At 51.5% G+C, this 26,681-nt stretch overlaps 1 protein-coding gene across 2 annotated transcripts in view; it reads right to left on the bottom strand.

Moving 5' to 3' along the window:
* VSNL1 (visinin like 1) overlaps positions 1–26,681 on the bottom strand; it is a 106,373-nt gene that overhangs the window by 45,612 nt on the left and 34,080 nt on the right. For both annotated transcript variants that reach the window (XM_058288098.2, XM_004450781.4), the window contains one exon: positions 14,914–15,080. In XM_058288098.2, the coding sequence (XP_058144081.1) occupies positions 14,914–15,075 (162 nt within the window). In that variant the 5' untranslated portion in view covers positions 15,076–15,080. The remainder of the gene's footprint in view (positions 1–14,913; positions 15,081–26,681) is intronic.

Here is a 26,681-nt window from a genome sequence, read left to right as displayed (position 1 = left end):
AACGGGAGTCCTCGGCTACTCCGAGCGACATCAGTCTGGCCACTGAGACTTCTGCAGTCAGGTGGCCGACCCAGTGTCTAGCGGTGCTCTCCTCACACGACACCACCCTGACAGCCGATGCAAAGCAGCCCCAGGACCTCCGTGGCTATCCCCAGCTGGGCTTGTCTTATGTAATCTCTCCCAAAGCCGGTGAGATCCCCATCCGTGAGTTACCCTGGCAACCCAGCTATGTCCTCTTGAAAGACGTCTCCAGGCACCAGCTTCTGAGTCTGCGAGAGATTTGACTGGGGCTGAGCTGTGGAGCCTCAACACGTTCGCTCTAACACGATGTCACCCTTCATCGAGCTCCTAGCAGGCATGTCGCCTTTTTTTAAAAGAACATGGATACAAATAAGGCTTGCCTTGGCTAGTCGGGGAGACTGACTTAGAGAGCAGACGGAGCCATCTATTTTCAAAGACCATCTATGTCTCTTACGGTGGCCCTTGCCTTTCTTCTAAAGGAAAATCCTTTCAGTTTCTACCTTTTTTCTTGGACAATCCTCGTAGGAGCTCGATATAAGCAGTCTAATTTCAAGTTGTTGGGTAGCTTCTTCATACTGGACATCTTGAGTTTCACGTTTTAGCCTACTTCCATTTCCTCTTTGGGAAAACAGCATTGAAAGAAGCCCATTGGCCACTCTCTTTTGCTGGCCACTGCCTCACGCGCTCACAAGGAAATCCGCTAACCACGTGATGTGGGAGTGGGTGCTGTTACTTGCTATGTTGTGCTGCATTCTACTCATCTCATCATTCCACATGGAATGGCTCGTCGTGAATCTCTGCAGCTCTACTGCTCTGGATAGCACACTTTTGCTGTTTCCTTGAATAGGATTTCAGGGAAGCTGGAAGACAGTTCTTTGTTCATCTATGCATTGGTTCTTTCAACCAGCTGGTTTTTGTTATTGGGTGATGGCTGAGATGCACCTTCTCACCTCGTGGACCGGGAAAGCATGCATCTAGATTTGTAGCCTTGGTCATGGCAGGAGGCCACAGCCACAAGGGCCATGATTGGCAGGGGGCACTCACTGTGGCTGCCCCCTCACTGGTGGTCACGGCGGGAGCCTCGAGGCCTCGCACACAGCCCACCCGCCCCAGCTTCGGCTGACCGCCTCCAGCACTGCCCATGGAACCCCCACACTAGACCCTCGCCCCACCCGGGCCCCCCCACCGCCCCGGAGGCAGGTGAGGCAGGCCCGTTCCGCCTGCCGAGGCGAGGACCTGGGGAGGGGAGGCGATGGGCCTGCAGCGCAAGGGACGCAGCTGTCCGGCTCGGGCCTCGAACCGCCAGGCCGTTGACTTGAAATTTTAAAATGTAAAGCAAGGAACAGAATCCGCTCTTGTCGGTGGCGACCGGGGCTGCCTGGGCTGCTCAGCAGGGCTCTCCAGGCATGGGAAAGAGCTCGGCCGTGAGCGTGAGTGCCCAGGGGCCCGGTGAAGCTGTGTCACCTCTTGGTGACACGTTTCCTCATTTGTAAAATCGAGGCAGTAACGACGCCTGCTCGTATTCCCCCGCAAGGATGAACGAGTTAACTCGCGGGAAGCGCCCGGGGCGGGCTGGCCCCACCGCGTCAGGTCTAGCTATTATTATCCTCCGAGCATTACTCATCCCCGTCCAGGCAGCTTTTGATTTATTCCAGAAGGGACTCCAGGGGCCAGGTTTCCTACCGTGTTCGTTGTAAGGCAGTGCCACTTCCCCCAGGCAGGGACGTCCCCGCAGCCTCCGGGGACCTTGACCACCGCCAGAGGGGAGCAGGTGCCCCCGTGCCCCTCCCCCCAGGGGTCAGCCTGCAGGGGGGCTGTGCACCAGCCCCCTCCCCGCTCTCCACCTGGCTGCCTTCGGGTGTCACCACCTGCCCCAGGGCTCCGGGAGATTCCCCCACCGGCTGCTCCCTCTCCCCAGCTCCCCTCCCCGCCCCGCCGCTGGGGGACCCCTCTGACACCTGGACCCACCTAGGGGGGTTCTGGGGAAGGCAGGCAGGGCTGTTGGCCTGGATGAAGCCAAACAGTCTCCCCGCCCCGTGGGGACAGTAACGGCACCAGCCACGGACAGCGGGGCCAGGGCTTCTGTCCACGGAGCGCGGCCTCAGAAATAGCGGCGGTTTCCTTGCCGCGCTCACCTTCCCCACTGATGGAGCATCTTTTACCCCTTGTAAGGAGGATAGCAAGATGCACTTCCGGGGACGAGGAATCTGAAGTAAGGGAACAGAAATGCCCTGCCGGAACCCCCGGGCTCCTCCGGGGCAGGGCCGAGGGTCACAGCCATGCGTGGCTCCAGGGGAGCAGCCACCTTGCCGGGAGGTCAGCGGCGTTCTCAGCTCTCCTCTGGGCCTGATAAGACGCCATCCAAGCCCCAAACGGTAATGCACACGACTTACATCTTTGCACTACTTCGTAATGAAAAATCAACACTCAAAAACACAAGGGAGGGAAGTGGATTTGGCCCAGTGGATAGGGTGTCCGCCTACCACACAGGAGGTCTGCGGTTCAAACCCAGGGCCCCCTGACCCGTGTGGAGCTGGCCCACATGCAGTGCCGTGCACAGGGAGTGCCGTGCCACGCAGGGGTGTCCCCCGTGTAGGGGAGCCCCACGCACAATGAGTGTGCCCTGTAAGGAGAGCCGTCCAGTGCGAAGGAAAGTGCAGCCTGCCCAGGAATGGCGCTGCACACATGGAGAGCTGACACAGCAAGATGACGCAACAAAAAGAAACACAGATTCCCAGTGCTCCTGACAAGAATACAAGCGGACACAGAAGAACACCCAGCGCATGGACATAGAGAGCAGACAACCGGGGTGCGGGGGGGAGTGGGGAGAAATTTTTAAAAAAAGACTAATTATGAAAACAACAACAACACAGGGAGACGTGGAGGCCCAGGGACCGACTCTCCCAGAGCAAGTGGATTGTCCGGGGCAGGTGCCTGTAGCTGGGAACGGACACGGGATGACGGGTGACAGCCAGGACCTGGCTGGGGGGCTGGGGGACAGGAGCCATGCCCACTGCGCAGGGTCCAGCGCTCTCGGGCCTCGCCCACCCCCTGCCCTTCTCCTCACCACCTGCTGTGTGGACAGAGAGCTTTGCCTCCCGCCCCACCCGCCCACGTCCAGCCTCCCTGGGACCTCACTGCCCCGAGGCCTGGCCTGCCCCTGCCTCTACTTCCCCAGAAGACGTGGAGCCTCTGTGATGTCTCACCTGCCCCCTCCCAAGTGTGCTGGACACGCAAGGTGCAAACAACACGAATTTCATGACTAGATGGAGTCAACTTCTGCCTCTAAGCCATTCTTGTTTTTCTTTTAAGATTTATTTTTTATTTATTTTTCTTCCCTGCCCCCCCCCCCATTGTCTTCTCTCTGTGTCCATTCGCTGTGTGTTCTTCTGAGACTGCATCTATCCTTATCAGCGGCACTGGGAATCTGTGTTTCTCTTTGTTGTGTCATCTTGCTGCGTCAGCTCTCTGTGTGTGCGGCGCCATTCCTGGGCAGGCTACACTTTCTTTCGCGCTGGGCGGCTCTCCTTATGGGGTGCACTCCTTGTGCGTGGGGCTCCCCTGCGTGGGGGACACCCCTGCGTGGCAGGGCACTCCTTGCGCACATCAGCACTGCGCGTGGGCCAGCTCCACACTGGTCAGGAGGCCCTGGGTTTGAACCCCGGACCCTCCATATGGTAGACGGACGCTCTATTCGCTGAGCCAAGTCCGCTTCCCGCTAAGCCATCCTGGAGGACACTTGCAGCTCGACTCCTTGAGTCCCAGACGTTTAGGAGAGAAAAGGAAAAGCGCCTTCTCTGACTTGGTCGGCAGCCGTATTGCTTCAAAAGGTACAAAGACTGGCTCCGAGGGCTCCCACACTCACGTCACGGGTCCTGACGAGCTTTGCAAGGTGGAAGATCATCCACGACGTTCCAGACTTGGGGCTTTTCTGGCATTCGAAGCCCTCTGTGGTCGAGCCCCAGTCATGCCTCCAATTCCACTGCTTCCCTGATTCCTCTTTGGTTATCTGAGACGTCAGCAAACAGAACTGCTTGCTATTTTCCCACCACCCCTGTTTTTCGGTGCTTGTTCTCCTGCTTGTGTTGTCACAGCAGCTACAAGTCCCACCTATATGTCAAGGCACCTTGAAACCTTCCAGGAAGACTTTTTATACAAAAATTCCCTAGGCTAGAATATCTGCACCTGTCTTGGGGCAAATACCATTTTCTATTCTATCTTTTAATTATTTACGTAGATGGCTCTATTTTCTGCTAGTGGAGCCCTGCTCTGCCTCAAACTTTGCATCCCCCATAGCTCTCAGCCCACGATTTGTTTACAGAGGCCACTTGGTAGTTGGTTGAAGGTGGATGGCTGCGAGCAGCGGCTCTGGATTACGAGCCACAAAGGGATTCCCATAAGTTGGCGCTAATGAGGCCCTTGGACAGTCTAGATCGACAGAGTTCTAGTTCATGGCGACCGTCCCGGCTCCCTCCCCGTTGTGATAGGCCTGGATTTCATCTGGGACAGAAGGAGCAACGTAGTGTCCTCGGTTTCCACTTGTGGCGACGTCAGCGGAGTCACAGGGACAGGCCCAGAAGCTCCACTCGCTCCTCTCAGAGAGGGGCACGCAGTGGTCCAGGAATCACCCCAAACAATCAATGCATCAAATAACCAGTGACGCAGCTTCCTTCCAGCAGGTGCCTGGTCCGTCACAGGAGCAGAAGGGAGGCCCTGACTCCCACCGTGGCGAGCCCACCAGTCCCATCTTAGATCCAGCGTGGGCCAGTGACACCAGAGGCCAGCACCCCCTGTTTCAAACAGTCAGGAAAATCCAGGAATGAAAATCAGCTTCATAGTTAGGGGCCTGGGACACGACTTGCTCTCCTCACGTCCAGTTCTGCCGTAGAAACTGGCTCTTCCCCTTTGGCTCTATTTCCAGCTAGAAATGGTCTGCCCTTCGAATCATCAGCTGGAGAGAATAACTAAGAGAGGAAGGTAGGTCCTTCTTGCTCTAACCCCCACAATCAGGCTGGAGTTGGCTCGCTTCTCCTCTTGGATGTCCACTGGAGCAGTTAAGACACAGTGCCACCCGGGGCAGCCTCTCCCCTTTCAGGGTATCCATTTCCCCATGGGAAGAGTGGGGACTGGGAGAGGCGGGTGGACGGAGAGACTTGGAAAGGCTCTTTCCAACCTTATCTTGGGGACAAAGCAGAGGAGGTATCGTCTAAGAGCATTCTTTTGGGATTCCATCATGGAGATGACCCTCCAACTGGCAGGCGGCCCGATCGTGGGAAAGCAAAACCCCAAGGTGCGGGGGCCAGGCTGCACCAGTTCACACCCCGAGAGGCGGGGGTCATCGCTCCTCACCGCTCGGATAAGTGCCTTCTCCATCACACCGCTCACTCGCTCCGTCCTGAGCCGCTCTCGCCGGCTCTCAATTTCCTGGAACCGTAACTTCATTTTCATCTCCTTCTCGAGATTTCAGACCCCAGGTCTTCTTTCCCACATTAATTCAAGTTGAAGTGCAGCCTCAAGCATGTTGGCAAACATTCCGAATAGAAATGAATTCCCAGCTTCTCACTAAAAATTGCAACATCCTCGCCAGCGCGATCTGGATGACATTTTGAATCTTATGTAATGTCTACTTTCCCGAAGGAATTACAGATCTTCTGTATCTAGCTTTTCCCAACACATTTCTAAGAGGACCTACTCCTAATTAGCTATTATTAACATGTAGACTCTGGATCCCTGAAAATCAATCTGAACATCTTTTTTTGAGGCGAGAGTTTTATGTTCAAAATTGATTTGAATCAGATATTGAGAAGAGCTAATAGTCAGCACTGTCGTGATGGTTTCCGTGTTTTTTTTAAGATTTATTTTTATTTATCCCCCCCCATTGTCTGCTGTGTCCACTTGCTGTGCAGCTGTGTGTTCTTCTGCGTCCGCTTGCATTATCCCGCGGCACTGGGAAACTGCGTCTCTTCTTTGTTGCGGTCAACTTGCTGCATCAGCTCTCCGTGTGTGCAGTGCCACTCCTGGGTGGGCTGTGCTGTTTTTTTTCATGCGGGGCGGTTCTCCTTGCAGGGCACTCTCCTTGCGAGTAGGGGTCCCCTACGCGGGGACATCCCTGTGTGGCATGGCAGCAGCACTGAGTGTGGGCCAGCTCATCGCACAGGTCAGGAGGCCCTGGTTTGAACCCTGGACCCTCCGTATGATAGACGGACACTGTATCAATTGAGTCACATCTGCCTCCCCTGTCACGATGGTTTCTGATAAAATATTTGATAGGAAAGCAAGACCTCGATGCCACAGCTCGATGGACAGGGCGGCCTGCCTTCTGGAAGCCCTTTGCATGAGCAGGTATTACGATAGAGCAGCCGCTAACCGGCCTCTCCCTGGTAAGGCCATGCACTGTTTACAAAGCACTTCCACACTCTCTACCTTCTTATTTCTGGAATAGCCTCTCAGGTAAGCAGGGCTCAGAGGATTCTCCCCATTTTACAATGAGGAAATTTACTGTAAAGTCAGCCTAAATGTCCTTCCCAAGTTCCCAAGGCTTGTGTGGGAGAGCCGGGTGCACGGTCAGCTCTTCTGATTAAACCATGCTGCGTTTACGTGTATTCAGACCAAACCCCTCGGTACTGGTTCTGGGGAGTGGGGGTTTTACCTAGAGAAGGGAAGAGATGCTTGCAGACCCCCCACCCCACTCCTCCCATAACAACCTCCTCCTCCATCATCATGGGACATTCATTGCACTTGGTGTTAAAAGGGGCCTCACACTAAGGCCATGAGAACATAGTGGGAGAAGAGCCTCTTCAGTCTCTTAGAGTTGGGGAGACCGAGGCAGGCTTCCCGAGGGAGAAGCCTTTGAGGTGGTTTTGGAAGGACGGCTGGGATTCGGTGCCTTCTGCTTCCCAACCAAGTAGACCAGAGAAACTCAGGAACCTGATCCTGAACGAAGCCAGAAGAACCCAGGACGCACGGTACGGTGCAGAGAACAGCGGGTTGCAAGAGACCTTCCCAACACCCCGGGCTAAAAGAGAGGGGACTGCTCCCTCCAAAGTCACAGGTCACTGCGAGAGTCGAGAGTGGAGGGAGCTAATCGTGAGCTGAAGCACTTAGAGTGATAAGAAGAAAGAAGAGAGAGGAGAGAGGAGAGGGGGGAGGAACCCGGGGTGTGGTGGGAGCCCCTGGTGTGGACAAGCTTTGCTTTCAGCAGTTGTCTTCCTGGCTGTCTCTGCAGCACTGCCAGAGGTCTTTGGTTGCTTCTTTGTTTTTATTTCTTTTAAACAAACAGATGCTCACTGATGGCTCTCCTACCTACACCATGCCCAGGGGCTCTAAACCCAATAGCCATTTTCTGTTCCAGCTTTTGTGATTCTAAGCAAAGAGATTTCCGAGTTTCTAGGCAGAGGGACAGCCCCTTCTGTCCCAATCTGTCCTTCGAGGATCAGCCTCAACGTCGCCTTCCCCACAAGCCCACCCTGAGCTCCCCCTTCCCGGCCCTCTGGTCCTTCCTGGCCCTGACCACAATAAACTCTGTATCTCAGCTATTTGTGCGCACCTACGTTTAAAGCCTGCAGGCAGCTGAAGACCTGCTGGCACCCGCCCAGGACGCCCGAGGGCAGGGACCTGGCCTACTCTGTCTCCCAGGGCCCGCAGTTGTCTAGTGCGCTCAGGGGCATGAGCACGACTTATCATTTTTCTCACTGAGCCCCGCCCCTGCCCTTGCAGCCTCATGGGCCTCTAGGTGAACTAAAACTCAACGCATGGCCCCGAGTGGATCGGGACAGTATCATCCACAAACCAAAAGCAAAGTTAGCGAAGTGCAGACGAGAAACTCTTACTATTCTTATGCCAGTTAAGTTTTATTGGAAAGTATAGTTTAGAAGGGAGCTTTCTCCATTTGCCCTGGTGTAAATTAAGACCCAGTAACTCTGCCATCATGCAGTCTAGTTACAAGCAACTTGAGTGACTCTTAACCTTTCTCGGCTAACAGAACCTTCCTTCCTGAGCTTGAGGAAAGTTCGCCCTGGAGAGCACATAAATGTGAAATTTTATACATCATTTCGGTGTATAGAACTCCTGCTGCCAACCCCAAGGATAGTGCTTCACAGAGTCTGATTCATGGATCACCTCCACTGGAATTACTGCACAGGCAGATTTCTGGGCTGTAACCTAGTCCCAGGAGAACAGCCACCCCGAGGAAGGGGCCCAGAAGTCTGCCAATGGAGCATTCATTCCAAGCCCACTAAAGCTTGAGAGCCTCTAGGACAGACCAAGGATTTTCATTTGCATAGACGCTAACGCTGAGCCAGCGAGGGAAGGGGCTTACCCAAAGCCACGCAGAAAAGGGAGCAGAACTAGATGCACACTTGTTAAAACTTCAGATTCTTCCAAACAAAGGTTATGTGTCTAAAACCCTATATTTATGATATGTTTGCCTACAACTTTTATAAGGAGTACCTTTGACTCCTGATAGTAGGTTTCTAAGCATAAGAACAAAAACTGAAAGTAGAACTCTAAAACCATGGAAAAGATTATACCGTATTTTCATAATATATTCTCCTTTGACAATTAGAAAATATTTTTTGTTCTATTAACATATCTTTATCAACAAATGTTTAGCAGCTTCTAATTCTATGCTAACCTTTATTTTTACCTTGCCTTAAGACCACCCCTGGGTAGTTGAGTCAACAGAAGTTTGGTGAATAGACTTGTGTTTCCAGTGCCTTCAGTCTAGACAATTTCTTGGCACTCCACTCATATAGTCTGTTGTAAAATAAAGATGGTTTTGTGAAGTGAAAAGTATTATCCAAAAATAAGATGATATACCTCCTCTTCCAGGCTCTGACTTACTGAGGGCAGTGCCTAGGACAGGGTCGACTCCACAGAAAGCACAAAGGAAACGTGTTTGAATGAATGAATGAGCCCACATTTGGATGGAGAAGCTGGAAGACATCTTCTGAAGCTCACATCACAGAAGCTCTTTAGAAAATTGTCCCTTGGAGGAACATGGAATCACTTGGCAGAAACTCTTTTGTTATGTACAAATTCTATTAAAATTCAAATTGTTGGCTCAGGGATGATCACACTGGCCTCTAGGACCCTCCTACCTGTCTCAGGTGCACCTTCCCCCGCCTCACGCACAGCCTCACATTCTTCTGAGAAGAAAAATTGGGGCAGTTTGATGAGAGTTTGGGCTGGAGCCCCACAGAACAATTTAGACTCTTTCTTCATCTGCCAAATGGTGAGAAGTCGGGATGGAGCAAGGGTGTCTCCTTTCTCGTGGGGGAATGTGGGGACAAGGCATCAGACTGGGGTTGGGTAAGAAGCCTTGCGCTCCACCACTTGGCCCTGCCTGGCAGCAGAGAGCTATGGAGAGCCCTGGTGCTCCGGGGCCTCAGAGCTCAGTGTCTAAGAGCTGGGATGGAGCGGGGTGGCACACCCTTGGGTGAGACCTGCCACAGGCCCTCCCATCCTTGTGGCTTGTGGTAGATCTTGGATTAGGGTGCGTTTCCCTGCTGACCTGTGACATCCTCCTCCATCTACTCTTCTGTGTTGCCATTGGATGTGGCGCGTGAAACAAAACCTATTACCCATCTTGGCTCTGTGAGAGTAAATGAAGAGATCATCAACCTTGATGGCAAATTATTTTGCTCTCAGTGGCCAATCATTTTAGCTTCCATTCTTCCATTTGAGGCTCAACCACATGAAGTGATAGGAAACTGAGATTCAAAGCAGCGCCAGGAGTTAATCTCAGGTCTATCTCCTTCCACATCCCATGACCTTTTTAATTAACCCTGTGCCTGCCTTTTCAACTCAACCCAAGCCAACCCAAATGACTCCTGATGAAAATGACCCGTACAAATTCCAAGCAAATACCCAAATCTATTTAGGGCTTTTTGCAGGACTCTGCCAGGTGTGTTTCTCGGTTTCTTTGGCTTCAGATGTCATAGTGGCTAAGCAAAATAGGAATGGCATCAGTCCACCAGAGAAGACAACCCCGGGAGAGCTGACACTTACTCCTGAACACAGTTGCTTGCTTTTCCCCAAAGTCAATGTTCTTTCAAAGCTGGAGCGGCTTCTCTGAAAATGCAGCTATTATTGCGCACTCTCCATCCTAATGTGTGATTCCAATTTGGCAATCAATATGAAACAGGAAATTCCCATGGGTGTGGGGGAGAATCAGATACATCGTTCTTGGTGACAACATGGGAAGTTTTCCTTCCCAACCTCTCAGCAGCTGTGCCATGGAGGGGCTGATGGGACATGAGCTACAACTTCTAGGACCAGAGACACAGAAATCCCTGCGTGTGCCCGTGTGCCAGCCCTTTCCTGACAGAAGGTCTCCTATATCAGACACTGCAGTAGTTTGAAGCTGTCTGTACCCAGAAAAACAAGTTTTGAAATGTAATCCATTCCTGTGGGTGTAAACCCATTTAAGCAGGACCTTTCGATGAGGTTACTTCAGTTGAGGTGTGACCCAGTCCAGTTGCGATGGGTCTTTTTTTTTTTTTAAAGATTTAAAAAAAAATTTATTTCTCCCACCACCCCCAGTTGTCTGCTTTCTGTGTCCATTCGCTGTGTGTTCTTCTGTGACCACTTCTATCCTTATCAGTGGCACCGGGAATTGGTGTTTCTTTTTGTTGCATCATTGTGTTGTGTCAGTTCTCCGTGTGTGCAACACCATTCCTGGGCAGGCTGCACTTTCTTTCGCGCTGGGCGGCTCTCCTTACGGGGCGCACTCCTTGGGCATGGGGCTCCCCTACGCGGGGGACACCCCTGGGTGGCACAGCACTCCTTGAGCATCAGCACTGCGCATGGGCCAGCTCCACACGGGTCAAGGAGGCCCGGGGTTTGAACCGCGGACCTCCCATGTGGTAGACAGACGCCCTAACCACTGGGTCAAGTCCGCTTCCCTGGGATGGGTCTTAATCCTATGACTGGCCCTTTATAAGAGAATGAAATTCAGACCGAGAGGGAGAAAGCCCGCGGAAGCCAGAGCCTGGACATCTATGGAACCCAGAAGAGAAGGGAGACGCCATGCTGCCATGTGCCTTGCCAAGTGCCAAGCCAAGGACCCAGGCTTGCCTGCAGCCCGCCCCGGAGCGCCCGAGTCTGCAGGAGGAAACCAGCACCCTGATGACACCTTGGGCTGGACTCTCTTTTAGCATCCAAACTGGAAGCTGATACACACCCATTGTTTAAGCTGACCGATGGCACGTAATTGCCTCAGCAGCCTAGGAAACGAAAAAAGACACGACAGGGCTCTGGGTTTGCATGTGGCGACAGAGCAGGAAAAGCACCAGGCTAGAAAAATAGGCAGAATAACAGCAACTGGGAGACGTGTCGTATTCTAAAAAGCCAAGAGGCAAGTCTTCCTGCCACCGCTGCGCGAAGCCGGTTCTTGTTCCCATAGACCCTCTTGAAACGACCCTCTCGTTCTCTCACTTGGCCCCGTTTATGCCATGAGACCTTGTCTGGTGGCTGATCGTGTCTTCCCGCCTGGCCCGGGACAGCCTGGGGAGCAGAGCTGTCCATGCTCTGCCCACTGCCTGCTCCTCCCGGCTCCCCCACCAGGCGCCCTGGGCAAGCGTTCAGCCCGACCCCACCGGACACGCTTGCCGAGGTGTGCGCTGCGGCCGGCTCTGAGAGCCACCGGTCTACATGGCCCGGCACGCGGTGGCTGTGGGGTCCACGACCGAAAAATGAAACCTGCATCCCACCGGGGAGGGCCTGGTTTACGAGGCTCGCTCTGGCAGCCGTGCGGAGGGTGGGCGGGAGGGGCGAGGCGAGGGGATCGGGTGGGCAAGCCCAGGCCACGTGCGCGCAGAGGGCATCAGCCGCCCGGGCCTCGTCCGTCCCGCCTTCGCTCCCGTGACTTTGGGCCGAGGGTCTTGTTTTTCTGAGCCTCAGTTTTCTCGTCTGTAAAGTGGGGAGAAGAATCAGGGCCTGGCATGTCCGCCTTCTGGGTGGACTCCACTGAGGCTTGCGGGATGTTTCACGCACGTAGGAGTCTCCACGCGCACGCGGTGGATTCCATGATGAACACGCAAACACTCTATCCGACTGCTCCTCCCGTTCCAGAAGCGACGGGGCCTGCGGCTCTCGCCCGGGGCCACTCCACGGTCCCCGAGTGAGCGGAATGAGTGCAGGGCCCTGTGCTCACCCACGTGGAGGAGCTGGGCCCTGCCGTCGGAGACCCCCAGGTCACGCCACCCTCTAACAGAAGGAAGAGGCAAGTGCTGTGGGAACCCGGCGGGGCGGGGTGCCCTGTGGGCGTCAGTGCCCCAGACTCCCATGTCCGTCCCACCGTCGCTCTTTTTTGCGGCCTTGGGCAAACTGCCTCGTTGGCCAGAGCCTCACCTTTTTTTTTCAGGGGGTCCTGGGGATTAGACCCGGGACCTCATCCTCGGGAAGCAGGCGCTCAACCCCAGAGCCACGTCGCTCCCCTGAGCCTCTCGTCACGTCAGGAGAGGCTGCTCCCGGGCCCCTTGCCTACCCCACCTTGACCCGGGCTTCTCCCTCAGGTCCTGTGTGGCCATGGCCTCTGGGACTGTCCCCTGCATCCTGTCCTTGGACAGCTCTGGAAGGAGAGGAGGACTTCTCCTGCTTTCTATTTGGCACGAGAACGCAGCCAGGTTGGCGCGTGGCTGTTGAGAGGCTACAAGAAGAGGATGGCGAGAACATAAACTAAGTCCAGAAAGGCATCTCTTCCCCTCTTGAAACACCTGGGCTGGGCAGGAGCGGAAAGCGGGGCTGGAGTGGGCACGTCCACATCAGCTGTAACGTAAGATGCAGAGGCGAGGTCAAAGTTCACGCGCCCTGGCTTGAGGCTGCGGCTCTCGCAGGGTCAGCTACTTACAGTCCACGCGTGAAATACATTTTCCGCACGTCAACTGTCTCCTCAAAGGCAAACCCCATCTCTTTTCAAAAAAATACCGAGGAGTGAGGCACACCAACCCTCTTGAACGGGGGCGACAGCTTGCATGACCTTTCGCGACATGAAGGTGACTTGGACAAATGTCACTTGTCTGTACTTTCCTAGGGGGCTGGTGGTGAAGAGAGTTCTGAGGCACAAGCTAACTCCTGAGCGAAGAAACGGTGGAAGCGGTGGCTCTGAAGACTGAGGAGAGCAATCATCCAGGAAAGACATACCACCCCACCTCTCCACACGCGCAGTTGACAGCCACTGAACAGGAGCTGCCTTTCTCAGCCCTTCCATAGGAAAGCCCTCTGCATGCTAATGCCTAATTACCTGAATCTTATAAGATGACTACAGCTGTATGTGCACCTTACTATGTCCGTGTAAGGATAGCTTTGTATGCACCTGTGACTCATGATGCCGGGTCCACCCCGGCCGTCAGCGGTCCCCGCGGCCTCTCATGTGTTTATTCAGTCGGTGGGTTAGCTTTCAGCAACGCACCAGGCCCCTGAAAACCTGCCGTTCAACTACGGGGTGGACAACCATCGATCTCTAAGCCCATGGCCATGCCCCCATTCCATCCCCGGCCCCTTCCCCACCAGAATAACATCGGCCTAAATCTTGGGTTCATCACTTCCTTGCTTTCCTTTGTATAGGATTTTACTGCATATGTTTGTAGTCCCGCCAAGTTTATTTTCGTGTCCCTTGTGTTTTATTAAGAATCTTTTGGGACTTACTTTTTGCACTTAATGTTTTATTGTTGCCTTAGTTCAAACGTGTTGACCGCAGGACAACCTGTTAGCTTGTGAATATACCACAGTTCATTTTCTGTCCTCCCTTTGATGGGCATTTGGCTTACTTCCAGGTTTTGCTATTGTGATCAGTGCAGCTACGGGCATTTCTATACATGTCATTTCTTGTTCATGTGCAAGAATTGGAATTGCTGGGCCACAGGGTTTGTGAAACAGTCAACTTCAGGAGATAAAGACAATGTTTACTACAACCATTATATGCCTCCGGATGGCTCATATTGCCCAAATTGACACTTACTACAAACACAAGATAAAGGAAAGATTTCCTAATCTGAATTTCATTTCTTCTGCAGGCATAACATATATAATATGCAAAATTGAAATTGGGATCATGCCAAACCTAGAACCCAAACAACATGTAAATGCAGACAAACAAAAACAATATCGCCTTCTTTGGCACAGTTTTAGCTGATCTCCAGGGAAAGATGAAGGTCTACACAGTACAAATGCTGAGTTAGGGGTCCATGGTGTAGACACCGATGCCCTGGTGTCTGCCAGAGCCCCCTTCCAGATGGGCTGCTGAGGGAACGTGGGTTCTCATCTGCAAAGGGGAGCGCTGTTCATGGTGAAGGAGGCCTCCCAGGGACTTTCTCTTCACCTGACAGAGGTGCAGATACCTCTAAGGAGCCAAACAATGTTATAATTTCAGCTTATCGATCATCAGCAGAGACGATTAGCTGAGATTTTTATGACTCCTTCACCAGATACGGTCATCCCTGAATTCTATTCAGTGTTTGATTTAACAACTACTCCTCTTATTCAGAAATTGCTTGAGGGGAACGGATATAACTCAAGTGGTTGAGGACCTGCTTCCCATATACAGGGTTCTGGGTTCAATCCCCAGTACCTCTTAAAAACAAAAAAAAACAAACAAACAAACCAACAAATGAAAAAACCAACTCTCATTGGGGAGCGGAGGTAGCTCAATGGTTGAGCACCTGCTTCCCACGTATGTACAAGGTCCTGGCTTCAATTCCCAGTACCTCCTAAAAAGATTGATTGACTTATCTTGGGAACAGATACTTTAAATGCCCATTTTCTTTCTGTTTTATTATCCGAAAAACCACCAGAGCTGACATAAGCGGGCAGTTATCCCTCCCTGTTCAGCCGCATTTTATGAAGACAACCGTTTCCAGCCTGAGAAGCAGAGAGGTGGGAAGAGCCGCCTACCTTGACGTAGAGCTGCTGGAACTCCTCGAGGTTCAGCCTCCCGCTCGGACAGTCCTTGAGGAAGCCTTTGTACCACTGCTTGAGCTCGTGCTCGTTGAACTCCGTGCTCCTCACCAGGTCCTCCATCACCTCAGGGGCCAGCTTGCTGTTCTGTTTCCCCATCGTGTCTGAGGAAAAGCAAATTAAGGCGGTTAGCACCGTGGCTGTGCTCCTTCCAGACTCACAGAGGAGCCGAGGGCGTTCTGAATGTTCTGAGCAGTCCCTGGAGCAGAGCTCCCTCCCCCGGGCTCGTCAAGGTCTCCCCAAGTCTGCCTCCTTCTACTTTGAGTTCTGGGAGAGCGACGAGTTCCTCAGAAAGTGAACTGTAGGATGGATAATCGCGTGGCCGGCAACCCCACTCCAGTCACACACCCAAAAGTGTTGTTGACAATGGCCAAGAGGTGGAAGGCACCCAAATGTCCACCAGCAGAGGAGTGGCGAAAGGCAACGTGCCGTCCACAAACAACGGCGCATTTTCCACCCCTGGACGGGAAGTCCTGATGCCTGCCACAGCACGGATGAGCCTTGAGGACATCATGTTGCGGGAGATAAGCCCGACACAAAGGACAAGAGTTGCATGAGCTCACAGATTTGAAATAATTAGAATAAACAAATCCATAGACTCAGAAACTAGAGCACAGGTTACCAAGGGTGGGCGTGGGGATGGGGGATGTGGAGTTAATGCTTAATTGGAACAGGATTTCTGTTTGGGGTAATAGAAAAGTTTTGGGAATGGACGGTGATGATGGTAGTACAACCTGGTGAGTGTAATTAACACCAATGAATTAAGTACTTGCATGTGATTAAAAGGGGGAATTTTAGAGTATACATATATATGTTACTACAGTAACAATTTTTTAAAAACCATAGGACTGTACTACACAGTGGACCCTAATGTAAACTATGGACTATAGTTAACAGTATAATTATAAATAATATAGTTTCATCAATTGTAACAAAAGCACCACACTTACGCAAAGTACCAATAATAAGGAAAACTGTGAGAAGGGGGGTATGTGGGAACTCTGTCTTTTCTGCATGATTTTGACAGTTCAAAATATTGTGGCACCCACCCCACTGGCACATCGTGCCATCTTTCGCATGGCATCGGCTCCTAGATGGAAGGCAATCACCCCTTTTATGCTATGTGTATGAAGTAAATGGAAGCTGTTTTTCTTCTCCTTCTATGATTTGCAATTCATTAGCACTTGCCGCCCTGGTGCCTAATTCTACATTTAGTTTGCAGAGTATTAAATGGGTTTATTGACAAGAACAATAAGAAAGCTTTAGAGCCACGTGCTCAAGAAGTGGTTTGGAAAATCTGACAGCAATTGCAGGCAGTCTCAATTGACCTGGTTCTAAAGTTGCAGCATTTTTTCCCAAATGAAAACATCTTATTTTTATTATTCACATTAATTATCTGTTTCTCCTCTCATCTTCAGAGACTTCCTACGACATAGCTTTTCAAGTTGTCAATCTGTCGGTGGCTTTTTCTAGGGATTGGCTGGTGAGCCTTAGTTGACATAATTCCATGCTGTTCACTGATGACTGATTTACTGATCTACAATCACTACTGATGACAAGTTAAAAAAAATGAGAAAAATTATATATCGATTATGTGCCAGGCTGTGTGGCCAACGTCACAGCTGGGGGCAAGGAGACAGAGCTTGGGTTTTGGAGTCATTCTTGATTTTTACTCCTGATTCAGCCATTTGCTACACATACCAGTTAGGGTAATATTAATGAACTCTTTTTTTTTTTTTAGATTTTATTTTATTATTATTTTTTATTCATTTTTTAAAAAATATTACATTCAAAAAATATGAAGTCCCATTCAACCCCACCGTCCCCACTCCCCACTCCCCCCACAGCAACACTCTCTCCCAATCATCATGACACATCCATTGCACCTGGTAGGTACATCTCTGGGCATCGCTGCACCCCATAGTCAATGGTCCACATCATAGCCCACACTCTCCCACGTTCCATCCAGTGGGCCCTGGGGGGATCTACAATGTCCCGTAGTTGTCCATGAAGCACCACCCAGGACAACTCCAAGTCCCAAAAACGCCTCCCCACCTCATCTCTTCCTCCCATTCCCCACACCCAGCAGCCACCATGGCCACCCTTCCCACACCAATGCCACATTTTCTCTGTGGACATTGGATTGGTTGTGTCCATTGCACATCTATGTCAAGTGGGGGCTTAGATTCCACATGGATACTGGATGCAATCCTCCTGCTCAGTTGTAGGCACTCTAGGCTCCATGGTGTGGTGGTTGACCTTCTTCAACTCCATGTTAGCTGAGTGGGGTAAGTCCAATAAATCAGAGTGTAGGAGATGAAGTCTGTTGAGGCTCAGGGCCTGGCTATCATATTCTCAGTCCAGAGATTCAAATCCCCTAAATATATCTTAAACCCCAACACCAGCTACAATTCCAGTGAAGTAGCATGAAAGTCTTGTGAAAAGAGATCCCATCTGAGTCCAGTTCCATCACGCAGAAACACCAGCTCCAAAGAAGGGCCATCTGACATGGCAGTGAACCCCATCTGCCATGACCATAGAACCCATGGGTCTCTTTAGCCCTCAAAAGAACCAGTACCTGGGATTGTATCTACTTTATCTGTCTCTGAGACTCTGCTCATGTGTGCATAAGGGCAATCCTTCTGACAATCTCCAGACTCTTTTTTAGAGACTTGTAGCCATATAAACTCATTTCTCCTTTCCATTTCCCCCTTACATTAGGTCAAACAGCATTTTAAAGTCATGTTATTATATGTAGACAGGGATATCCTGCTGATCCGCATCAATTTCTTCATTATTCAAGCAGGCTTAATAACAGAACTCTTTCAGATTTACTCTGATGGCTAATAAGAAATAAATAGGTACAAAAAGACCAAAAAGAACATGAATATGAATATGAAATAGTTGTATGAAAATGAAAATATGAATATGAAAACAGTTGTAGTATCAAGGGAAATTAAGGATGGTTTTTAAAAATGTTTCCTATTAAGGCTGTTGTGTTATAAAAAACAAAAGAATTAAAGCAAAACAAATTAATCCCAGATTGATTAATGAAGTCAAGCTAAATTTGAAAATCTGAGGGATCACCAGAATGAGGAAAGTGTCAGCAGATATTTCAAGTCCTGTTAGAAGAGAATGAACTTAGTTTTGAAGAATTTACTCAAGTGGCCCCAGGTTGTCAGCATGCGTGCCACACACATTTTCTCCTAGGCTGCAGGCAGGTTTGCACTTGCAATAGCCAGAAGGGCTCATCTCATCACATACCTCATTTTTATTCTTTTTTTTTTTAACCTCCTCTTAAATGATTCCACACCCTTGTCAGTAACTTGCCCTAACACTGAACAATTCTTTCAATGTAATGAAATCAAACACTCATGCTACTTGGAGAGCACTATCCCAGCAGCACACAGCACAGAAGGTTCCACCAAGATGGCCATTTGTCTTCCAAGCTCTTCTGTTTGAGCATAGGACCTGGCGATCTGCAACTTTTCCCTGTATCATAGAACTTCTCTCCTTATTTTTGCTCTTAATTTCAAGTTCCTTATTAGCAAGCTGCCACTTACTTATAACTTACTGAAGGATTTCACAGCCAGATCTGGAAATCAAGTAGATCTCAGGAGCCAGGTTTAGTTACCCTGGGTACGAAAACTATTTGAAGATGTATTACCAATTCTATCAGCACTTCACTTTGTTCTTTTCAGTGGAGGATTACAAACTCTCACGGTGGATTATTAAACTAGAGTCTCACCTAATCACATCAGCTATGGACTATCGAGCGTTGGCTGTGGGGTGGGCACTGTTTGGACACTTCACAAACCTGATCTCTAACCCTACAACACCTCAGCAGTAATGACCATGGCCACCATTCCATATGCAGACCTCTGGGGCTCACAGCACTTTTTGGGGGTGATCATACCCCTAAGGCATGGCAGAGCTGGAATTTGGAGTTGGATGTGCAAGACTCCAAAACACAGTCACAAAAAGTCAGGTGAATGGAAGGCATTTTAGGAAAAGGAGCAGAAGCCTGAAGGCTAGAGAGAGCTGAGCCAGTGCCTCTCAGATGAAAGAGGGTCCAGTTGATGTGGGCTATGGGTGGAGGGCTCTTTGTCTCTTCAGAGATGACTAAGTTGTTTGACTTGTGGGTGTGGAACGGTAAGAGGCTGCAGTCCTGCCCTTAGGGACAGTGGCAGCGGCTCCAGTCCCAGGAAATGTTTAACAATGCAAGGGCTATAAACTTTAAGTATTTAGGAGAAATGCAAAAACCAAATACGCTAAAGGCTTATCTAGAATGTCTGGAGTCCATGCTAAAAGCTTACCTAAGATGTAGAAGATATATGCTAATTGAAGCCTATTGAGAACTGAAACAAAGGGACCATTTGGTCTTTCCTCTCTGTATAAAAAACTTTTGAAAATCTTGTTCAGGGCTCGGGATTCAAACTGAAAGCTCCCGAGTCCGGCCGGCCGTCAATAAACCATTTTTCCTTCTCAAAATCATTCCTGAGTCCTGGCCTCTCTATACTCAAGTAATTGAACTTCTCTTAAATTCCACAACACAGTGACTTTGCCAGGCTGCCTTGTTTGCAAAAGGCTCTTAGATTTACCAAAACCACAAGCTCAGTAGTGAGTTTGTATTCATGGTGGGAAAATGGATGAAAGGTTATCAAAACCCACCTTCCCAAGAACCCTTAGAAGTTCAAGGACATATCAGCTTCTCTATTGGGCAAGAGAGCTTGGATGTCCCATGGATCCTCTGTGATGCCTTAAACCATTCCAGCTGAGTGGGGAGAGGGTGGGCTCTTAACACAAGCCACATTGTCAAGACCATGAATCACAGTTTTGGAGACGGAAGTGTGTAACTTCCCGCTTCTTGGTTACGGGTCATGGCCAGCACCGTCACTCAGATAAGCTTGGCAATAGGTGAGTCACACAGAAAATCAAGTTCTGCCACTGCCCTCATCAGTGGGGCTTTGTCTGGATTAGGGATCAGCCTCCTCACCGGTCTCCTGCCTCCCACCTCCACCCTGCTGCGTGAGCGAGGCTTCTGAAGACCAAGCTCGCCATCTCATCCTCTCCTTAAACTCTCAGGAGTCCTCCATGGTCTGCAGGAGGTAGCCCTCTCTCCTGAGCATGGCACAGGTCCTGCTGACGGGTACACCCATTTTCTGGTGATCGTTCTTCGACTTCATACACCAGCAATCACCGGTGCCTGCTGTTTTCCAGGATTTGTGAGCTTTCTCACTCTCTTGGCTTGGCAGAGGCTGCTTTCTTTTCCCAGAATGCCTTCCCCCTTTACCAGATCAGCAGACTCCTTCCCCTTCTTCCATGGTCTCAACTCACAAGCCACCTCCTTCAGGAAGCCATTTCAGATGTCCCAAGGCAGACTTTCCCCTAGGCATCAACCTTATTTTGTACATTATCCATTATCATTTATTTCTCTACTGGATTTTTAGTTTCTTGGGAGATAGGATGGTCATTCCTTTATCTTTGCATCCCTGGTACCTACAGTAGGGCCTGGTTCAAACCGGAGATTCAGCAAATATTTTGTAAGGGAATGAATAAAGGAGGGCGACTGAGCCCCTGGGGGCAGTTACTCAAGGATCCCGTCCCTGGCCTTCATCAAAGGATGGTATTTGATGTTTTTTCCAGTCTCATAATAACCTATATGTGAGGAGAGTTGATGCCATCATATATACACAAATACAAAATGCAGGCAGTGGACAGGAGGAAAGTTCTGTTGCACGGCATGGCCTCCTGGAGACCGTTTGCTGGTCTCCCTTCATCTCTGAATTCTGAACACCTTGCAGGCGCCTTTATCTCATGTGCTTGGCACTTGGCACCAAGGTGGGACTTAGTAACACTTGGTAAGTGAACGACACACTTGGTAAGTGAACGACGGTGGAGATGGACAGCTGCTCCCACCTGTCCTCGCTGACCTGTGGCTGCAGCCACACAGGACACATGGCCCAGGATGACAGAGCGAAGATGACAGCCAAGCCAACTACACCCCAATGAAGAGGTTCTGTGACGAAGGGTGAAGGGGATTCGCCCAGCTCTGCCTCTCGTCTCACCCTGCGATCATGCGCGAGGTGCTTTCTTCCCCGTCGCTCAGTTTCCCCGTTGGTAAAATCAGTGAGTGGGATGAGGCAATCTTCAAGGTCCTTCCAGACTATTCACTTATTCGCAAGACAAGTTTTCTAAATAGGAAAAGATGAGCCACAGACTTTAAACGGGCTTGTCTCAAAGAGTCAGTGGCGTTGGCTCCGTGGATGCTTTACCTGAGAACCCGTCTGGACTTGAGTGTCTATCCCCAAGGAGGGAGGTGACAGAAGCCTGAGCAAGGGCCCTTTAAGCTGGGACTCCGGGCTTTGAGACAAAAACCAGCCCAGCCAAAAACCAAAAGAGCTTCCCTTGCCCCAGCAGGAGGCTCAGCCACCGGGGCAGCTGGAGGCGCGGCCAGGCGGGTGCCAGGGACAGAGCCACGGGGCAGCCCAGCGTCACTTCACTGCAAACGCTGCCTGGAAAAGACTGCAGTGTGTCCACCCCTTAGTGGTGTACAGGAGGCTCTTGTGCAACGAGATTCTACCTTCATAAAAATGCTGTCGGAAGGGGTAACTATCATCCCTATTTAACTGGTGAGAAATTTCCAGCTCTAGAGGTACTTTACCCTCGCAGCTAGTAAAACGCTTGATGAGGAATGGAGGCCGTTCTCCCGGGCCCGCCGCTTCCCGGACACGCCGTCACCTGCTCTGCCGAGACGCTGCAGCCACCTCCTAACTGGTCTCCACCCGGGAGTCTTGTCCACTCGACCTCGAGAGCAGGGTTCCAGAGCAAAACTGGCAGAACAGGGCAGAGCGCCCTGAGAAGAGGACCCGGAGAACTTCCTGGAGGGGAGAAAGGGCCCGCTAGGGAGAAGAACCCATGAAAATCTCCTCTCCACAAACCATCTTAAAGAGGATTAAAAAAATGCACGTGTGTGTGTGTGGCTCTGAGTGTGGCCCTTCTCCACTCTGATACCTAAACCCAACTTCTCCAGGACGTGCTGGCGCCGTGGAGAATCAGGAGGCTCCTGGTGCTTCCCCTCAGCTTCGCCCACTTGCTCCAGCTGTCAGCCCGGCCAACCTCGGGAGATGCGTCCAGTGACGGGCAGCGTGGAAGGGGCAGCCCCGGCCCACGCACAGACCAGCAGCAGGCTGAGCACGCCGGCGGGCAGCCAGCGGGGAGACGGGGCCAGGGCAGGGAAGGAAGGGCTTTGCCGACTCAGGTTGGGGACTTCTGGACCACATGACAGCTGCAGGTGTGGCCAGTTGGGAAGGGGTTGCTGGGAGCCGGGCTGGTCTAGCGCCGCATTACGGCTCGGCGGTGACGCAGAGTGAATCTCTTCTCCCTGGGCCCTCGGCTCCTCTTCTGTGCAAGGAAATGGGGGGACGAGCTGCCCTCCTGCTCTTGCTCCCTCTTAGACACCTGCGTGTAGCACCCCGGCTTTTCTGTACCATCTCTCTAAATCTCATGCCTGCAGCTCAGCCTAGTGCTGCCTTCTCCATCTCGCTTCTCTACCAGTTCTATTGTCCCTTCTCCTTGTACCTGGCGTCCTGGTTTTCTGTCACTAATCACTCATGGCCCGATGAACTGAGGCTGGCAGAAAAGTCTCTGGGAAGCTCTATTTGGCAAATATTCATAAGCATCATCTGTGGGAAAGGCCCTGAGCTGGGCAGAGTGGGAAATACAGAGAAGACGCGATCCTGGGCCCGCAAAGTTCAGAACTGGAGGAAGGAGACATTCAGGGCCCTTGGGCGTGGGGAGGGCAAGGGAAATGAAGGTCCACAGCAGAGAGCTCCGGGCCACGGGGACAGAGACATGTTCCCACCAGGCCAGGCCTGCTGCACTGTGGCTGGTTCCCCAGGAAAACTGTAGAGCAGTGTTCCCCAAATGCGCCTGATCATAAGAATCAGCCTTGGGAAGTGGACTTGGCTCAATGGATAGGGCGTCTGCCTACCACATGGGAGGTCCGCAGTTCAAACCCCGGGCCTCCTTGACCCGTGTGGAGCTGGCCCATGCGCAGTGCTGACGCGTGCAAGGAGTGCCGTGCCATGCAGGGGTGTCCCCCACGTAGGAGAGCCCCATGAGCAGGGAGTGCGCCCCGTAAGGAGAGCCGCCCAGAGCAAAAGAAAGTGCAGCCTGCCCAGGAATGGTGCCGCACACAAGGAGAACTGATGCAGCAAGATGATGCAACAAAAAGAATCACAGATTCCCTGTGCCACTGACAAGAATACAAGTGAACACAGACGAACAGAGAGCAGACAACAGGGGGAAGGGGGAGAGAAATAAATTAAAAATCTTTAAAAAAAAAAAAAGGATCAACCTTGGCTACCTTGTTAAAAATACCTTGAGAACTCGCCCTGCTATTATCCTTTCCTAGGTCTTGGGCAGGGCTGGAAATATGGACTGTTTAACAAGCAACTCAGGTGAAGAGGATCACCAGCCAATTTGGGAAACATTGGCCCAAAGCGTGAATTAAAATCACTGTAGATGCCTAAGGAGAAAACCCCCAGAGCGGCCCGGCTATATTCCAGGGTCACTCTGATTCTCTACCACCCCGAGCCTGGCCTTCCTGACATGGCTCCAAAGTCCTCTGTCCCGGGGGATGAGCGTGAAGAATTCCAAAGCCGCACAACTCCAGAAGGCCAAGCCTGAGAAGACCTGCTCCCACGCGCTGCGGCTCCGGCCCGTCGGTTTTAGATCGGAGAATCCAAGGCTCAGGAGGGTGATGAATCCCGCCAGCTCCTAGGGACAGCTGACGGTGGGGCAGGGTGAGCGCGGTGCCTCTGAGCTGGCTCGGCGCTCCCACCGTCCCGCGCCCGCGGCGGGCGGCCCCCTGCCCAGCAGGCAGAGCCGCAAGCCCTGGAATGCTTACCAACACGGGGATCTCGGTGGCAGGCGCCGAACAACCCCCGCCAACACCCCCCTGGGATCCCCTAAACCCAGGACACGAGGCGGCTGGTTTCCAGAGACCTAAGCAGCCCTGAACACCGTGCCTGCCTCTAGCCGCCCCGCGCCCTGTGCGAGGTCTTCCTCTCTCAGAAAGGAAAACGGCCCACCCCCTGGTTCTCTCTGCTCCTCTCTTTTTCATCCTCCCTGGCAGCCAGATGCTTACACGGCCCCAGCAGCATTTCCCAGGGCGCCTGCCGGGAGACCGTGGAGCACAGGCTGGCATCTCATGGCATTTGCGGGGATCAGAGCAGCTCCGGGAAAGAGGCGAGCCCTTCCCCACAGCGTCCCCTGACGACATGACCTCAGAGCGTGGACCTCGTGGGAGCGCAGCCGAAACGGGTGGGGACACAGACTGCGACCTTGGGGACCAAGGCAAAAGCACCCATTTGATCCATAATAAATGAGAACTATTTTGACGGCAGTGGCGCTGTTAGAACCACCGACAGGAGCTCCACTGAAGAAAGGACAATAAATACAGAGCAGGTGAAAGGAGAAGTGTGCCCAGGGTCAAGCGTCTGGCCCAAGCCCCTCTTTTTAGAGCAGGCGCAGAGAGGTTCAGGGACCGATGGCAGGGCACGCAGCTGCTTAGTGACAGAGCCTCGCAGTGTCCGCCACCGAGCCGGGGCAGCGTGACTCCCAGCCCACTCTGCCCAGCTCAGGGCCTTTCCCACAGATGATGCTTATGAATGTTTGCCAAATAGAGCTGGAGTTGTGCTCCGCAATCCAGAGAACTTGGAACTTCACAAATCAAGTCAGTTCTACAGAGACAGAATGTTTTGCTGGAAGGAAACACGATGCCAAAAGTGAAATCATTCATTCAGTCACCTTGAACTTAGATGGTCACCTACAGCAGAGGTAAACAGGGCTCCCAGTCTACCACCGGGGCAGACCTTTCCTGAATACCAGGTCCACACACACATTTGCCCGCGAGGCATGTCCACTTCTGTGTCCTCCAAGCACATCGACACAACAGATTATCCAAAAGCGTCTGCTTCCTCCTAAAACCTCTTTTCTCCTGGGTGGGTCAGGTCCCCACCAGGCACCCCGGAGTCCTGGCCGAGCCCAGGCTTCATCCTCGCTCCTTCCCTCCATCACGTTCCTGTACCTCCTCAGGTACCAAGCAAGGCCCTGGGTGGACTCCATTTCCTAACTCTCTCCCAACGCCCCTACTTCTCTGCGTCCCTGCTGCCTTAGTGCAGGCGAACCCCACGTCCCACTTCAATTATTACACGAGCCTCCTAACTGGCTTCCCCATCCACAGTCTTATGCCTGGTATAGCCAGAAAGAACTTCCTGGAATGCAAACTCCAACCATCTCACTGCCCTGTTTCACCCCTCCGGTGGCGTCCCACCTTTCGCCCTCTGAACTCCAGGGTTCGGTGAGGCTCACGAGACCCGCTCCCCTGGGCCTGCCCTGCCCTCTGCCACCCCTTCCCCCCACTCAGGACCCCTGTGGCCTCACCTCCCACGTGCCCCCCCAGCTCCACCTTGGTTTTCCAGTGAACCCCAGCTCTTATTACAGGACACAGACGTGGTACATCACATTGGGTGACTTTTTGTTGCGCTTCCTCTTTGTCGCCCTGACCGTACCTAGTGCACCTGCTAGGCATGAACCGTCAGAGGCGTCGGCCATCTCGCCAGGCCGCGAGGTCCCCAGGTGCAGGTGCGTCCACTTCACCTCAGCCCTGGTCCAGAGCTGGCCACTGCGCGGGTTCTCGGGAGATGTTGACTCCATGAGTGAAGCTGGAGTCCCCCCACCAAGGAGCTAGAGCCGGTCGGCACGGCTCAGGGAGGAGAGAGAAGCTACGGAGAGAGATGGCCGTGCCAAGGGCCATCAGGGAGAAACAAGCAAGTGTCGCAGGAGAGAGGGAGGGGGAAGCTTCTGGACCTCGGGCTGGGAATCAGCAATGAAGCTCCCCTAAGAGCTGACAGGTGGGGCAAAGGGCATTTACAAAGTGGGCCTTCCAAGTTATCCTCAGAAAATAACCGTGCAAGGATGAAGAGATGAATATGCAACAATGTTTTCCCCAGAATTGTTGAAAACAATAAAAAATTAAAACAGGCTAAATGTCTACCATAGGAAAATGGTTAACTAAATTCTGGTGAGTGTGTCCAATGGGTGGCAATGCAGAGCTGGACTGATTGACAGGGACTGATAATGACTCATTAATTTAAATTAAAACATAAATATACCAAACAACTCTATTTTCAAGAGTAAACACTTCTCTGAGGGGAGGTATTGAATAACAGAATGGGTGAGGGAAATGGAAGTAAGTATAGAAGATAGAAGGGATATTTTAAAATATATAATAAAACAGAAGTATGTTGGATTGTATCTATGGTAACAGAACAAATTTTTTTTTAAAAATCCGTGGAACTGTACTACACAGAGTGAACCCTACATCAAATCATGGACTACAGCCTATAGCATAATTGCCATCACCAATCATAGCAAATGGTCCATACCTATGCAAGCTCTTCAGAGTAGGGAATATGGAATCCTGTACTTTATGCATGATTGTTCTCTAATAAATAAAAATAAAATAAAACAATATTCTAAAATTTAAAAAAAAAACAGAAAAAAATAGAAGTGGGACTTTCTATAGATAATGTGGATAATGGCACCTGCGCTCCAGAAAAGAAAGAACAGAGAGGAGATATCTGCAATCAACTGTCGAGTGAAAAAAGCAGGTCCCCAGGCACTCTGCAGAGTCACCT

The sequence above is a fragment of the Dasypus novemcinctus genome, chromosome 25, assembly GCF_030445035.2.
Source record: "Dasypus novemcinctus isolate mDasNov1 chromosome 25, mDasNov1.1.hap2, whole genome shotgun sequence".
Taxonomy (NCBI): domain Eukaryota; kingdom Metazoa; phylum Chordata; class Mammalia; order Cingulata; family Dasypodidae; genus Dasypus; species Dasypus novemcinctus.
The sequence above is the reverse complement of the archived record's forward strand: the minus strand, read 5'-3'. Positions and strand labels throughout refer to the sequence as shown.